This window comes from Juglans microcarpa x Juglans regia, chromosome 2D (genome assembly GCF_004785595.1).
Source record: "Juglans microcarpa x Juglans regia isolate MS1-56 chromosome 2D, Jm3101_v1.0, whole genome shotgun sequence".
NCBI classification, from domain to species: domain Eukaryota; kingdom Viridiplantae; phylum Streptophyta; class Magnoliopsida; order Fagales; family Juglandaceae; genus Juglans; species Juglans microcarpa x Juglans regia.
Window position 1 is genome coordinate 5,306,398 of NC_054596.1, and position 17,660 is coordinate 5,324,057.

A 17,660-nucleotide genomic window follows, 5' to 3' on the forward strand; every position below is an offset into this window, starting at 1 on the left:
AGCTTATGTACAGAATGACAAAGACAATGTTCAATCTTCAGCTGCCACATCCATCCTTCGAGTCTGAGACTGAAACATTTCAGCTACATCTGCAGCTGTGCTACATTCTTCTGGATTTCTATCAGAAACGGGGCAGATGAATCTGGGGAATCTGATTGAGATACCTCGAGATGGATGAACTAAACCTATGGCCGCCTTGTGAACTGGTGACAGTGTGAAGTCTGCACCTCTTATTTGCCAAACAAGTTTTGGCAAAAACCACATATCAGGCACCTCAGCTGTTAGATAATACGGGGGCTTTTTGGATAAAATCGTGTCCCCAGAAAAGAAATCTTTCATCTGCATTTCAATGTAGGCATCCCAAGTCAGTGAGTTGTCCCTTCTAAAGAATTATTTTCTCCCGTAACAAACACCAAACTACAAACTGCATAAAATGATATGCTGCTAAATGCAGCTTTGGTTCATTTAAAACTTTCACCATAACTCTACCAACATGCACATAATAACCATGCAAGTAAGCAACAATCATGATTACCTCTCTGTAAAAAGAATCTGCAAACCCAGACATGACACGGCACACGCTTTGGAATTCCTCAGTGTCAGGGTCGTAACATGCCACAAGAAATGGACTGTACCTGCAACGTAAGACAATCAAAATAAATATTTCTTTAGTAAAGAAACGGATACTTCTCTATCATGAATGAACTATAGTTTATTGTTAATTATTTTAAAAATATCAAAAATGCATTTTATTGTCACTTTTTTCTTTCTGCAATGGTTTTTACTATAAACTAAAATTTTCTGGCCTAGAAGATGGAAACTATTTTAAGTTTCGCGTAAATTCCAAATCAAGTGTTATAGCAAATAGCTATCCGCAAGCAGCATGAACCGGGGGGGTCTTACCATCCAGCTTTTCTCCCATTTCCATGCCAAGCACCGATTGGGACTAAATCAAGAGAGTCACATAATCCTTCCACATAGTCACGCTTGACCTTCAAACAAAAGAATGATGTCAATGAGGGGTCAATAACTTTCTTGCTCTACGGTAACTACATGAAGTAAGAAAATAGATCTCATATGCCGATAACCTTTAACCATGTGTCAGTACGCTTTGAGGGAGAATATTCAGCATCAACATCTAATGATTTCACAATGACCCCTTCACATGAGGAGCGGAACGCATCTTCAAGAAAAGAATTTATCTTACTTAATGTGGCTTCATTAGTCATACAAGCATCATTTGCTTCAACCTACAAACGGATAAATCATATAAACCACTAATCATATAGTGGTTATTTAAAAAGACAACAAAAAACGAAACAAAAGGTAAAACTCAAGCACTTACTGTCATTTCCTTTGCATATTCAAAATATCCCAACTTCTCATCACAAAACAATTCCTTCAATTCTTTGAGTTTTTGGCACAAAGGGTTAAAGGATTAAATTACAGTGAGTTTCAAGGGAAAAGAAGATTCTTAAATCCAGAAATAAAAGAATACTGCACCATAAGATGTGGAGATGCATACTTTTTCGTCTTTGGCGGAGAGGGAAACTCAAAAGCCTGCAAGAGAGTATGAGGCAAGCTAAATTTAAAACTTTATTCCAAAGATAAGATTGGATGCTGAAAATAGAATCACTGATTCTTGTAGCCACGTGAAACCTTTCCCCCTGCTAATAATGAGGTCTCAGGTTTGGGGATGGAATCTGGGAGGGGAAGGCAACACCATGTTTTGTAACCTTTCTTTTTTTTCATTTTCCCAATTAGGACTATGAGTACCGCAAAAAAGACACTCATTTGGTTTGACCACTTCCCAAGTCACTCATAAAAAGGAAAATTTCAGAAATATGTTACCACCACAACAAAAACAAATTTCATCCATAAAGTAAAATAAGGAAAGTCATGGAAATAGATGATAAATCAGTCAAATTAATAAATAAAATGCTTGAGATCCACCAACATGCAAGCTCGCAAATTGCAAAACTAGCTAGCGCTCTGCTTGAGCTTGACTCCAGTATAATCAAAGCGAGCTTGAATCGTCAAATATTAAACAGGATAGCAACAGTATCAGGACCACTTCATAATCACAACAAAAAATAAATTGAATGACCTCCATTTGATCACAATTTCTCAATACCATACACTTGACAGATATATAAAACTTGACTATCTTGGTCAGTAAAGGGGCAATGTTGATGGATACCACTGCTAAACATACCACAATAGTCCAAAATGTGCATGCACACTTACGTGTACGGTTTTTTCCAAGACATTCAATGCACATATATGAGGCAAGAACACCCATCACAATACCAAGACAAAGTTGAAAATAATTACCGTTCTCCATTAGCAAACATTATATCAAATACAAACACGCAAATGTCAACCTGTGTTAACAAGAAACCATCAGAATCATATCTAGAAGTTTAAACAAAAAGCATATTACCTTAAAGGTTCCATTTAAGGAAAAGCTCCATAGCTTTCATATTTAAGCATTAAAGTATTGGAATATATCATGAAGTAAAATAGGTACACATCAAACCTTTATGCTATTCACTGTGATAAAGGTATCTTTGCTCCCTCTCCCTCGTGAAGATAGTTCTTGGAAGGACATGAGTCTGCAGCCATTCTTTCTATCAACTGCAACAACCTGAAACCAGAAAGGAACACATTCAGAATGATTAATGCTTACTTTATGATCTTTCATGTACCAACTCAAAAATAAACCATCTTAACCTTAAAATAGGATTTAAGGGAAAAAAAAAAAAAAAAAAAAAAAAACAAACAAGGTTCAATACCCCAACAACAAAGAAGCATCTGACAGAAACATGGTCTGTCTTAATATAAAAAGCCAAATTCGCTTACCTCTGCATCCAGTACAAAAGTCACTGCAGAAGGCTTACACGACTCTTTAATTATATTAATCAAATCCGGAAATCTTGATGTTGTTTCATCTCCATTTCGAGAAAAAATATGAAAAGATCCATCAACTAATCTGTGAATTTGGCCACGCTGACCATCATACCTAAAATCACAACAACAGGAACCAGTTCCAGATAAAACAGCCAACTTACAAAAAAATAAAGTGAAATGGATTATAAAATGCTGATTACATATTGTCTACTCAATGACAACCACCAGACTAATTATGTTCATGACAAAAACGTCTTATGCTGACCGAACAAAAGCAAAGAGCAACGGAACTGAATTCTTTTTCTTCTTCTTTCAGTAAGAAAACAAGAGCAGAGATATAGAATAGCATCAAACTTGATAAAAGAGTTAAAAGTTCCAAACTCTGAATTCAGGAACATATATAAATAACTATGAACATTAGAAAGCCCCTATAAATAACTATTGGAAGTTGAGGACATTAGACAGAGAACTATGAACAAGCTAAAAACCACTATTCCCTGTATGACCTAAAGCACGCCTCTATATAGTAAAAAAATGGAAACTGCTTGCCAAGGTCCTCAGATCAGATTTGCTATAAGATTTCATATTACTTTGTTTCTTCCTCATCAGAGAGAGGCCCCTTAGGGAGTGGGGCCTATTTGTTGAAAATGGGTAAGTGAGAGGAGAAGGAAGAATGGAAAGGTAATATCTCCAATCTATTCAACTACTCATCTTGCTTGTGGCTAGATTCTTTCAATTCTACCATTACAGTGCCAATACGGTAAACTTAGATAAAAACCTAATAAAGATCACAATAACATTAAAAAACAATCAAAATTGTATGCAATACTTGTTATCATATCCAAGCAAGAACCCAACATGACTACTGTCACCTGTCCATATGTTATTAAGCATAATATATGATCCAACTCATCAAAACTTCAAATAAATAACTGAATGGGAAAAGACCGCAAGAAAATGATCTATCTACCATAGAAAAAATGGGCATACTTATATTCACATGTAAAAGCTTTATGTTCGAAGAGCTTCAGTGCTTGTGGAATACCATTTGTGATTCTATCAGAAGGAAGAAACAATACAATAAGCTGAAGCATTGCCATGCATCCTGCATAATTCCAAATGGGAAAAACACACATATCGCATATCCAAGAATATATACTTTGCAAGCATAGGCTTAATAGGAATTCCTGGAACCATAGACAACGTTGAAGAAGAGAATTCGATGCCTTTGTTCATGAGAGAAGGAACAACCAGATCCTGCTTACAATTAATTAAACAGGTGTTACATTTTCAGATAGTGAATGTAATAAACTTCCCAAATATCTTCCAAGTTCATCACAAAAAAGGAGTACACAAAAGGGCAACCATATAAAGTATGCAGGTCAATTCTATACTGTATAATAACCTATGAATAAAACTCCTTGATTACCCATAAAAAAATTACATACTGTATACTAACCACCACCATAACATAATACAAAGGAAATCAACGGGAGTATAAGCAAATTTATCACTAAAGAAAATGTTAAACCTAATAAGATAAATTCCCCAATCCAACACCCCCTCTCCGAATCAAATGGCCACAACTCATTAACAAATTCTATAGCATTAGCACTATCTTGTTTCGAAGATGCCTTACCTCTAATATCCAATTTATTTTTCCAAGTACACAATCAAGAGTATGATGCCAACCTTTTTTTTTTTTTTTTTTTTATAAGTAAGAAATTTATTAAAAATCGTAATTAGGCATAGCCCAAATACACAGAAAGTGTACAAGAGAGAGACACCTAATTACGAGCTAACCCTGAAAAACAGTACAAAAGTCACTAAGACTATTCACATCCAATACAATAACCGAAGCCCAAAACAACAAACTAGGAAAAAAGAAATCTCTAATCCCTTCCACCGATCGTTCTCCATTCTCAAAACAGCGCCCATTCCTCTCATTCCAAATACACCACATAAGACAAAGAGGTATCATCTTCCAAACAGTTGCAATTTGACGGTTTCCTAGAATCCCTCTCCAACATGCCAAAAGGTTCACCACGCACTTGGGCATCACCCAAGCAATTCCCCCGCCTTAGCAAAGACCTCATCCCACAAAGCCTTCAACTTCCTATGGTTTATTTCCTTCAAAAGTTGAGGTATTGGCTATCAAAGCAAGGTGTAAAGTTGTTGAGACAGAAATACTTTGAACAATCAATCCCTAGGCTAATTAGTTTCTAGTTCCAAGATCAGCACTTGGAAATTGATCAAGAACTTGCTAACAATTGCCTTCCAAATGGTGTTTGTTTTATAATTAATAAGAATTTTATTATCACAAATAGGCATAGCCCAAGTACACAGGAAGTATACAAAGGAAATACCTACTACACTCTAGAAAACAGGAAAACTAAAACAGAAACAGATTCAGTACATTCTCATCATTCTTTACAAAGATCTTAGCCCACAAACTCAAAAGTAGAAAAGAAAAAGTTTCAAAGATCTTCAAAAGAGCGCTCCTTGTCTTCAAAACATCTTTCATTTCTTTCCAGCCATAAACACCACATTAAACACAAAGGAATCATTCTCCACCTGGAAGCAACATCTTTCCTCACCTCACAACCACACCAACATGCAAGAAGCTCCACAACTTCCTTAGGCATCACCCAAAATAAACATGTCCAACTAATAACCTCATACCACAAAAAGTTTGCCACCTCACAATGTAAAAACAGATGATTTACAGATTCTCCATCCTTCTTGCACATGATACACCAATCGGCTATACACAAACCACGTTTTCTAAGGTTATCCGTAGTCAATACTTTACCTAGAGCAACCACCCAACTGAAGAACGCCACCTTAGTAGGTAGCTTCACCCTCCAAATGCTTTTCCATGGAAATACACAGCCAGAATAACAATTAAGCACCTTATAATAAGAACTGACTGAAAACCTGAAATTTCCAGCATAGTCCCACAATAGCCTATCCTCTCTTCCCTGCATCACTTTTGAATTATAAATCCTTCCCAAAAAATCTGAAACAACATTAACTTCCCAGTCATTTGGATCTCTAATAAAGTCAGCATTCCATAAAATATTATTATCCGTACATTGAAGATAATCTGCCACAGCAACATTTTGATCCCTTGCCAGCCTGTAGAGAGATGGAAAATCCGATTTAAGAGCTGATTCTCCACACCAAATTTCATGCCAAAAGAGAATCCTCTTCCCTTCCCCCACCTTAAATTTAATATGTTTAGAAAACTCCCCCCAACCTTTCCTAATAAACTTCCATAAACTCACCCCATACGCTCCTCTAACTTCTTTAGAACACCAATCCCCCCACCCACTCCCATATTTAACAGCAACAACATTCTTCCATAAAGCATATCTCTCTTCATGATATCTCCAAAGCCATTTCCCAAGGAGTGCTTTATTAAACAACCTCAAATTTCTAACCCCCAATCCTCCATAAAAAACTGGTTGACAAACCATGTTCCCACTAACCAAATGAAACTTCTTTTCCTCTCCTTTTCCTCCCCATAAGAAATTACGATAACAGAGCTTGAATTAATGCAGTCACAATTCAAAAACAGAGCTTGAGGATTAACAAATCAAACAAATTCTATTAGCAGCATGAGCAGAGAAGCATTTCTTTTTTTTTTTTTATAAGTACGAGCAGAGAAGCATTTCTTTTCAAAACAGTTTACAAAAAAAAAAACAGATGTAGCATATAGCTGGAACAAATGTACGAGCTCTGCCCCCGAACAAGAATAAAAGAAAATTCAAAATTTAAGTTTCCTGAGACGGGAAAAAAATGAAAACAGCAAAAAATTTTAATGCATAAAACCAAATACTAACCAAATTGGGGAGGATATTATAGGCTTCAACCACTGCCACAGAAAGGCACTGGAAAAAAACCAAAAGATCAATTAACCATCAGAAACTATATAACAAAAACAAATTCTACAAATTAAGTATACCCACATTAAATAATTACTAATTGACTTCACAAACAATTTTTTTTTTACCAGTACCTCTTTTATAAGTAAATCAGTTTTTTTTATCAGTAATTCACAAACAATCTTTGAAAAATTTAAAGAGAAAAAAGAAAAAGAAAAATCTTCAAAAATTATCAGAGATTATGTAGAAACTTATTTGTTTGAATGGTAGATAGGATAAAAGATCTAAAAAGTGCCAACTAAATGGAGAATTAAAAAGATAAAATCATAAAACGATGAGAAAAAAGGCAGATCTTGTTAAAAGCAGTGAAAAGAATTCACCTGAAGCCTGTCCTTCAAATTATCAACTCTTCCTTCAGGGTAAAAGCCAGGGGAGGAATTAATAACAACTGCTTGAGCCAAAGCAGGAAGAACAGTTCGGATCATTGCTCCAATCCGTAAATTCCTTATCTGCAGAGAAATGATACTGAGAACCAGGCACTCACAAAACATAGTTCAGTACAGAAGTTAAACCACATCTTAAGTTCCACCAATTATCATACGCATTAAAAAATATTTCTGCCTCTCTCCCACCCTATTTGAAAGTAGATACTGAAACCAACACTCTTCCTAAAATTCCCTTAGATGAGCACAGTAATATGTGTTCAAGTATGAAAAGAAGGTGACTTCAGGAGCAACAGATCCTCCCTTCTGTTTTCTTACTTTATTCAATTCAGATGGCAAAATATAAGTATTAAGATAAATGTAGACTGTCCAAGTCAAACTATGTTAAAAGACTTACCAAAGTTCTAACAAGAAACTTCATCTCCTTCTCTCTACAAGTACACATGAGATTTACAATAAGGTTTTTCTTTCGAACAGTGCTTCCATTGCCTGTTTGTACACTGATGAATATCATATAAGAAGACCTAGGATTTTATAACAAACTGCTAGCAATTAGTGTCACATCTAAATATGTAAATCATTTAAATAAGTTCTTTTTTTGATAAGCCATTAAAGTAGGTTCATTAAATTCCATAATCTCGAACTTGAAGTTTATTGAAATTATTTCTTTCATACTAATCAACAATACAAAAGAGATGATTTCTTTTAAAACCTCTAGAAATAAGACTCGGTTTCGTAGGGCTTCTCAAAGGTACTGAGCTTATAAAAGCAGAAATGAACCTTGAGCTATTTTGATAACCCAAAACGCAACTATCTTGACAATTTTAACAAAGTCTTGTGATCTTTAAAAGCATCCACAATTGTTTTCCATATTTAAAAAAAAAAAAAAAAAGGATTCATATCATTATAAAATCATATTGTTATAGTATTAGGATAATGCTAATGTGGTCATATTTACTAACTGCATTAGCATATCCAGGTAAAATATAATGGAAAAATGAAAACAAAAGTCACCATCGATGAAAAAGTTCTAAAATGGTAAAAAAATTTTGACGTTGAAACAGACAGAAGTTACATGGAAAAATCAAGTATTGGATCTCTCTCGCACGTGCATGCACATACACCTAAATGCTAAGACCTTACCCTGCACCCACTGTTTTGGGGGAAGGAGATGCCCATTTGTCTAAAAACTACCCTAACTACTAAGGCATTACACCTCACTGATAATCCCATCCAATTAGGGCTATCCTTCTTCTACTTATCCCTTTGGCATGTCAGAAAACTACCACTGAATAATCATCAATATGTCCATTAAGCTCATAATTCTTTGATAGGTAATCAAGAAGTTTTATTCATAGAAGTAGGCAAAGCCCACGTGCACAGGGCCATTAAGCTCGTAATTCTGTCATAAATAGAAAACCATGATGGATTATTCATACCTTATCTTTCGGAGTGCAGAAAATACATCTCTAATTAGAAGTGGTGAAGGAGTGACAAGTAAAGTCTGTGTTTGTCGGCATTCTTGAGCAACATCACCTTTAAGAATAATAGACTATTTCATACGTTATATAAGAATCTTGCAGCAAGAAAGTGTTTGGCAGACAAAATCTAAATCACAAAAAAACATTTGTTACTACCAAGATCACCGAGCTGGTTATACATCTCCCTTATTTTGGACCGGTTTGTGCCACATGCCTCTTCCAGTGCTGATGTGACCAAACTTCCACCGATATTTAGTTCCTGGAGCATAGTGTGACATGAGGACAAGCACAGGAGCAGATTCTTAGAGCCCGTTTGGATACTTATAATATCTCAGTATATCTGTGAATAGTAGTGAAATAGTTTAAGTTAAGATGTTCTATTGGGTTTTGGGAAATGAGAGAGAAAAAGTTAAATAAAAATATTATAAAGTTAAAAAATTGTTTGAATATAATTTTTTAATATTATTTATGTTTTGAAATTTAAAATAGTATTAGTTTTTGTGTTTTGTTTGGGAGTTTGGAAAAGTTGTAATGATTAGGTAATGATTAGATGAAAAAGTCGAAAATTTGAAACTGAAATGTGTTTTATGTTTAAGTGATATTTGGAAAGCAAATATCTGAGAATATTTTTTTTTTTAGTGCAGTTATAGTGCCAAACGATTTCCAACCCCAGAGACTGGACAGGTTGAGAAGGTTCTTAACCTGTCAGATTCTCAATTTCTCCTGAAGGTTTCTTCAATAGCTCTCGGGGCTTGAGACAAGGGGACCATTTATCTCCTCTTTTGTTCATTTTGGTAATGGATGTGTTGAGTAGAATGTTGGGCATTATTTCGGGCTTCATGGTGGGTGGCTCTTCGAATGGTTGCTTAAATGTATCTCATCTTCTCTTCATTGATGACGCGTTGATCCTTTGTGAGCCGGACCCCAATCAGATTCGCTCCTTGAGGGCTCTTTTGCTTTGTTTTGCAGCTGTGTCCAGACTTAAGGTGAATCTATCGAAATCTGAAATGGTTCATGTTGGCTTGGTTCATAACTTAGGTGAATCGGCTGCTATCTTGGGCTGCAAGGTGTCATCTTTGCCTATGTAGTATCTTGGTCTTCCCTTGGGGACTCGTCATAAATCCAAGGCAATGTGAGATGGGATTGTTGAAAAGATAGATGTAGATTGGCCGGTTGGAAGAAGATTTATTTGTCCAAAGGTGATAGAACCACCTTAATTAAGAGCACGTTATCTAACCTCTCAATATACTTTTTATCTTTATTTCCCTTACCTGCAGGGGTGGCGAATAGACTAGAGAAGCTTTTTTGTGATTTCTTGTGGGGAGGCTTAGAGGATGAGACAAAATTCCACTTGATTAAATGGGATAAGATCTGCACCCCTTTACTCTGTGGTGGTTTGGGGGTTAGAAAGATGAGAAACTTCAATATTGCACTACTAGGGAAGTGGTTATGGCAGTACCATCGGGAAGGGGATGCTCTTTGGAGGAATTTTATTGATGTCAAATATGGGAGTGTTTGGGGAGGTTGGTGCTCAAATGAAGTAAGAGGGACATATGGTATGGGAGTTTCGAAATTTATCCGGAATGGATGGGAAGGTTTCTTCAACAATTTGAGATTTAAGGTGGGAAAGGGAACACAAATCGGATTCTAGTACGACACTTGGTGTGGTGAAGTTGCCTTGATGAATGCCTTCCCCTCTCTTCACAGGATTGCATTGGGCAAGGATGCTTCAGTGGCCGATAACATGGTCATTTCTTCTGGTTCTCCTCAATGGTCTGTGAGGTTTATTAGAGCTACCCAGGATTGGGAGATGGGAGATATTACAAAATTTTATAGTGCATTATATGGGCTAAATTTAAATGTTGGAGGGGAGGACATGTTGCTTTGGATTCATTCGGGGAAGAAGAACTTCTTGGTAAACTCCTTTTATAAGGTTATGTCAATCCATTCTACCATTGTCTTCCCTTGGAAGAGCATTTGGTGGAGTAACATTCCCCTTAAGGTTGCTTTCTTTGGCTGGTTGGCCTCCCATGGGAAAATAGTGACTACTGATAAGCTAAGAAAGTGTGGCATTGTTATAATAGATTGGTGCTTTATGTACAAAAGAAATGGTGAATCAGTGGATCATCTTCTCTTCATTACGACGTGATTAAGGCTACATGGGATGAAATCTTTACTAGGCTTGGTATTGCTTGGTGGTAGATTTACTGTCATGTTGGAGAGGTATTCAGGGCAATCGTCAAATAGCAATTGTATGGAAGATGGTGCCTCTATGTCTCATGTGGTGCACTTGGAACGAACGGAACAGTCATTGTTTTGATAACAAGGAACGTTCGATGGGAGGGTTTAAGGACTTTTTCTTTCATACACTGTTACTTTGGGCTTCGGCTATTGAATTTAATGGGATTAGTTTAATGACTTTTATGATGTTTTCCACAGCGCTTAGCTTGTAATTAGGTCCATCTCTTGTACACTTTAGTGTACCTGGGCAAGGCCTAATTACGTGGATCAATGAATTCTTCTTACTTATCAAAAAAAAAAATTTGCCATTGTCAGCAGAATCATTAAGAAGTGCATTGGGTAGAAAGAACATTTAAAGTATCAAGGTTATGTATAACAGTATCTAATCTGAGTACGTCTCATCAAAATCATCAAAACCACACCCAAAATAATTAAGGCCTCGTTTGGTTACGCAATTTAGATAAGATGAGATAAAATGTTTTGTTGAATGTTGAATAAAATATTATTATAATATTATTTTTTAATATTATTTTTATTTTGGGATTTAAAAAAGTTGAATTGTTTATTATATTTTGTGTGTAAGTTTGATAAAATTGTAATGATTATATGAAAAGAGATGAGATGAGATAGTTTGGTTTTGTGTAACCAAACCAGGCCTAAGTTGCATTATAAACGCATCACAGATTTCCATTTTTCCTGATATTATCTATTTTAGGGTACCTTTTCAGAAAAGTAACAAGAATAAGATGGGGATGCAGTTGTAACTGAGAAACAGTGAAAACTCAATCAATTTTAAGAATAGAAATCAGAAAATTTAAAAATTTCGCACAAATCTAAAAGAACAAGAAAACAAGCAAACTTCTTTAATAGATCTCTACATAAACCATGCCCTTCACATAATGACTAGCCCCACGATGGTATTATTTATACAGCATAAACCAAACAAAAAGTTACTAACGATATTTCTTTATTGTGATAACTGACCACCAAGTCAAAGTCATCTCCAACTCCAGAACAGGAGAAAGATTGCAGAGGGAAGGGACTCACTATATTTTCATGGTTAGCAGCAATCTTATTTGTGCACAAATATACAGCGGGCAACACATCCTCAGGAGACAAGGTCAGCAGACTGTCATAAAAACAATTGCAGGCAAAGATTGTGCCCCATTTAGATACCCTAATGAAACCATAACAGAAAGAATGTATATCTATCTATGTATCTATCAACAGTATCAAAGATAAAATCTACAGCAATAAACCTTCTGAACATATTGCACAACATAGAAGTAGCTTTTATCTTTCCTTTCTCATCCTCAAGCAGGTCAAATGTTCTCGCAAGATGTATATATGGAGCAGGTTGCCCACTTCTCCAGCATGCTGCAAATGTATCTCAGCAAGGTGAAATATAGCCATTGAAAATATTTAGAATCAAAAGATATGAACAAGAAAACTCAAGATGTTAGGGAACTTCAAATTATAAAATGACCAACCATGCTTTATAGGATCGTATTTTTCTGACGGTAGTGCAACAAGAGTTGCATCCACATCCTTTGTTAACAATGCCTGCACGGAGATATCGGGAGTATGTTCTGATTTCCCTGACACATTCTTTTTTTGGCCAGGAGAGCAGTTGTCCATATTGCTCTGCTCCCGAACTGATTTAACAGAGTCACCAAGGCCACCCTGAGTATCACAGTAGTATATATCCAGTGCCTTATTAACATCTCCTTTTGTTTTATTTAGGATGGTAGCAGCATAGCCTTTAGATGATTCGTTACCATTTATTATTTGAATAAACTGAACTATTTCATCCCTGTATAATTTCGCATCATCATCAGGCACCAGATTTTCATCTTTAGGGCTTTCCTCCAACAAGGTTCCAACCTTACCACCTTGGGAAACATCAGGCAAAACTTTACTGAAAAACCTTGTTATTGTAGGTTGTTTTGATCCACCACAGTATGACTTCGTATCGACCTTTACTTTCTTGTCCGGCTTATTCTCGGTCTTTGTTTTCGTTTTTCCAGGAGAAGTGCCATTTTTAATTGAATTGACTTTTACCTTCTTGTTTGGCTCAGCCTCAATAGTCCTTTTCCTTTTTCCAGGGGAAATGTTACTCTTGATTGAATCTATCAGGTTGACTGACTTATCAAATTGACTTAAAAATTTGTCCACACTTCCAACAGGATTGCTCGTAACAAAGCCTGGGTTTGAAACCGAGGTGGAGTCATTAAGTAAGCTTTTCTGAGAAGACTCAGAAGCTTTACAAGTGAATACTTGCTTGTGAAATTCAGTTTCACGCTCATAGAAATTGGAGGCCGCCTCAACAATATCCCTTCCTGAGCTGCTAATCAGATCTAACATTTGGCTTCTAGTGACCCATGCTGGCAAACAATCACAAAGTTCCTGAATGATTTTCTCTGTTTCATCGTCATTTAACATGGATAGATCTTGTGAACAAGGTTGTTGGAGAGAAGATGCATCCTCATCATTCAATAACACTGGATCTTGTGTAACCGGTTCTTTCAGAGACAATGACGATTCCAACACAAAACCCGGATAACCAGTTTTAATGACTTTTGACACAGATGTCTCGGCCTCGTTATCCCGGTCCAGACACTCATTTGAGGCACCACTGGCATCCTTTGCAACCTTGTCAACCATCTCAAAAGAGCCTCGATAAAAGCCCTCAAAAACTCTTTCTTGTTGGCCATTTCATCAACAAACCCAGCAAAATGCTTTCGCATTTTATTAGCATGCTTACTCTCAAGGTTTTCAACATCCAACCCCACTGTAGGAACAACACGCTTCGGTTTCAACAGCTTCACATAATCCCTAAGTTCATCATAGTTTGAATGTTCACTATACGGTACAAGATGAATATCAAAAGAATCCTTAGACCTCACCGTAAATTTATTGCGCTTCACTTCATATGTCCACCCTGTCGGAACAAAACCCACAACCTTCGAGTACCCTCTTTCCTCCATGATCTCCTTCATTTTCACAAAATTCGGCCTAAAATAAGGCCATGTCTCACCCAATACATTCCACCCAACAACATGAACATCACTTTCACGCTCATCCTCTGTAAACACCCCACTATCACCGTACCCCAAGACACGCAGAATCTCCATTTTTCTAGCGTCCACATATATCTTCCTGTCACACCTCCGAGCAATTTCAAGCAAAATCTTCTCTTTCCCAATAACATAAGTAGCTACAAGAAACAAAACGTTTTTCATTAGACCATCCTTGTCATACTCACCTCCTATTCTCTCTATGACACTTACAACATACTCGACAGACTCATCTTGTGACGGAAACACAAATTTCGGATTACAATACGTAGTATCCAAGAAAACCGCATCCGATCCAGTAAATTCAGAGAAAAGAGGCTCTGATTTCATGGAATCGCAAAACCGGAAATCGCCCGTGTGAACAAACCTCTCGAATTTGCCGTTGGGACCTGGAATCCTGAACAGAAATTGCACCGCACCAGGACAATGATTCGCGTCGACAAGTGTAACCTCACTGCCGTCGATTGCAACAGTTTCGCGAAGCGGTAATGGAATGACGAACGGCGAAGGGACTTTGAGAACTTCAACGAGGAGACGAGCGGTAGTGTGGGAGCAGAAAACGAGGCCTCTGGACCAATTGGGGGAGAGGCCGGTGTAGTGGTCGGAGTGGAAGTGGGAAAGGAAGTAGGAAACGGAGAAATCACCGGCGAAACGGAAGGCATCGATCGCGAAACGGGTTTTGGGGATGAGTTTGGACCGGGGAAAAGAGGTGGGAACGGCAGCAAGAGAGAGAGGGAGTGGTGGTTCTTGTTGTTGACGGAGGGATTGAAGGGCAGTGAGGAAGAGATGGGAGGAGTCCAGTGCTAGGGTTTCGTAGGATTGGGAGGCCATGGCCCATGGAACATAGGGAGTCTAGTGGTGAGTGGTTTTCTTTGGAGGACTACAATGGAAGACGAGGCATTCTGGTGTGTGCGAGCAACGAGAAATAGGGGAGAGGCGCGTATTGTACATTTGAAGCATACAAGTCGTAGGTTGTTCTGTTTTATGAGAGAGTTTGTTTTGTTTATTTTTCTTTTTTTGACCAGAATTGCTTGTTCTGTACTCTACGAATTTAAAGTCGCTATACAATCGTCCGCTCCGCTCCAGTCTGTTCGGTTTCATGAATTGAAAATTTTGGTCTATTATTTTTGTCCCATCAGACCATTAGCTATCAATCTGATGATCTCAATCTGATTACATCAATGAACATTTTAATTTACAGATTAGTCATCACTTTAATATTTTATATATAATTAATAAATATTAAATAATTTAATTATATTTAATTAATGATATTTTTTTAATAAAAATTACATAATTAACTTATATAATTACTATATAAAATAATATTTTATATTTAAAATATATATACATGTCGATCCGATCTCATCTAAAAATACAACACTTCAAAATCGACTAATAGGACTATCGGGCCGATTCATCTGGTCTGCACCATTGGATCTAATTGATTTTTTCAATTCGAACCAATCGCCGTCTATTTTTATAAAATTTCTTTCTAATATAATAACACTTTTCTTTGTGAAATTGTGGGAAACGATGATCCTTATCGAAACCATATTAATTCGATTTATTTTAAATAAAAAAATATTAAAAATAAAAATTAAATATAATAAGTTATTGATGTAATTGAAAACAATAAAATTTAAAATATGATGATCAATTATTCATTTATCATTCGAGTTATGCAGAAAGTACAAAACCAGCACAAATATGAGCCTAATTGGTCACAGGGTTGCAGCTTGAACAAAAACATGTTAGGGATCCTTGGATCGAACCGTCGTCAATAATACGCAATCACGATAATTCATAAAAGCTATCTGCAGTCGTTGTGCGTAATCACTAGAAAGTCGGTACCCATGTGAAAAATGAAACGGCACCGTTTCAATCAAATGGAAAACGATCCGCTTCGTCCCCTCCCCTTTGTCTTCCCACGAACACTTCCTCCCTTCAAAGACCACTCTTCCCATGAACAACACTCTCTCCCTTCGAAGACCACGAACAAGCCCTCCTCCCTTCGTCTTTCTAGATCTTCCCTCCCACGATGCTGATCTGCCTCTTCACAAATCTTTAGCTAATCACTTAACGTTTTGTTAGTAATTTGGTATTATAATGTCCAATGGATCTGAACTTCATCTCAATCTCTGCGACTCTCAAAATTCCATATTTTTAAGGTATTATTCTCTGCAAATTTAAGGTTCCTTTTGCAAAACTCATCCGGCATTTGTGTCGTTGAGCTGTTGCATTATAAGGCCTTAATGCTTTTTCTACTCTTAAGTTCAACAACCCAAAACCATATTATATAGATAGACTTCAGATGGGTCCTGGGTATAATGGTTTTTGTTTGAAGCTACCCATTACCCATTATGTTTTAATTGTTTGTAATTTAAACCCCATGTTTCCCCTATCGGGTGGGTTGGAAAAAAAAATATACTTTAGGCATCTCGTGTATTCCTTAATAGGTGATAGAAATTGTACTTCATTTTTGTGGTTAGCTGAGCAGGTCAGGCCATATCCTCTCAGTTTCTTACATTTGTAGAAGATAGAGTTTGGGGGAGTTAATCCAAGACTTCTTTCATATCCCAGATTTTTTATCTTGGTGGAGAAATGCTTCAACGTACCAAGAAGTCTTGATTGTGCTCTAATCTGCTACTCACCCGAAAAAGAAGAATGTAACATACTAATCATGGATTTAGGGTATATAAGTAAATATTCTAGTTATATATATTTTATTATTATTATTATAATCTTATCAGATTTTATATTTATTTATTTTAATAATTTCTATTATAATTTTTGTTTGAATTTACTGAGTTTTGTGTTTTTTTTTTTTTTAATTCTAATAACTATTATTAGATTTTATCAGATTTTACGAATTTTGGTTTGAATTCAACTCTTAGTTCCTTATATCTCCATCGAACCTCATCTCTTGTTTTTAGCCTCTAAAATAAACACAATAAACCTTTAAACTCGTACGTCTCTCAGTATTAGTTATTAGTATTCTAGTGGAAACCGACTCTGTTGATGGTCAATTTCTCCACTCCGCACGTCTCCACTCCCATGCACATGCACGTCTCTACTCATCTAGGTTTCTTTTTATTTTTTCTCAATCATCTACATTTATAAATTACGCTTACCCCTTCTACGAGAAAAAAAAAACTCAAAGCCGTGTGCCACCCCACTGCTAAACTCCTCCACACCGTGAGCCCTTCCCCCCACTCTCAACCACCGTGCAAGGCCAAGAGCCCCCCAAACATAGTAAGCGTCATCGTGCGCCACCCTCTTCACAGAATCATCTGGTAAACCTCTGTTTTTCACGTCCAAAACAGAGTAGTCGCCTCTCCTCCACGGTAGCCACCTCAAGAGACGCCGAACCACCTCTCCAACGACACAGAGTTTGTCGGCCATCTTTTTCCATCGCACCCACTCCCTTCCAGTAAGCCCACCACCGTCGACCACCAGTTTCTCTCCTTAGCTTTTTCGGTTTTACAGTTTTCTCTCCCTCTTGTTTTTGGTTTAACAATTTCTCTCTCTAATACTCTCTTTCTCTCACTGTGTCGAACCACCATGCTCAGAGGAGCCTCCAGTTGCGCCACCGCGATCCCGTTTGCTGCCCAGAGCAGT

At 36.9% G+C, this 17,660-nt stretch overlaps 1 protein-coding gene across 1 annotated transcript; it reads right to left on the reverse strand.

Moving 5' to 3' along the window:
* Positions 1 to 5: 5 nt before the first annotated feature.
* On the reverse strand, positions 6 to 15,005 carry LOC121248803 (DNA ligase 6). The gene is given in 20 exon segments (XM_041147386.1): positions 6 to 339; positions 536 to 635; positions 904 to 992; positions 1,089 to 1,250; positions 1,346 to 1,407; positions 1,526 to 1,560; positions 2,335 to 2,384; positions 2,540 to 2,647; positions 2,863 to 3,022; positions 3,901 to 3,966; positions 4,070 to 4,167; positions 6,756 to 6,803; positions 7,178 to 7,306; positions 7,638 to 7,740; positions 8,680 to 8,776; positions 8,878 to 8,980; positions 12,010 to 12,091; positions 12,222 to 12,339; positions 12,453 to 13,652; positions 13,655 to 15,005. Coding segments are annotated over 20 exon segments (4,335 nt in total). The 5' UTR covers positions 14,871 to 15,005; the 3' UTR covers positions 6 to 30.
* Between the last annotated feature and the right edge of the window lie 2,655 nt (positions 15,006 to 17,660).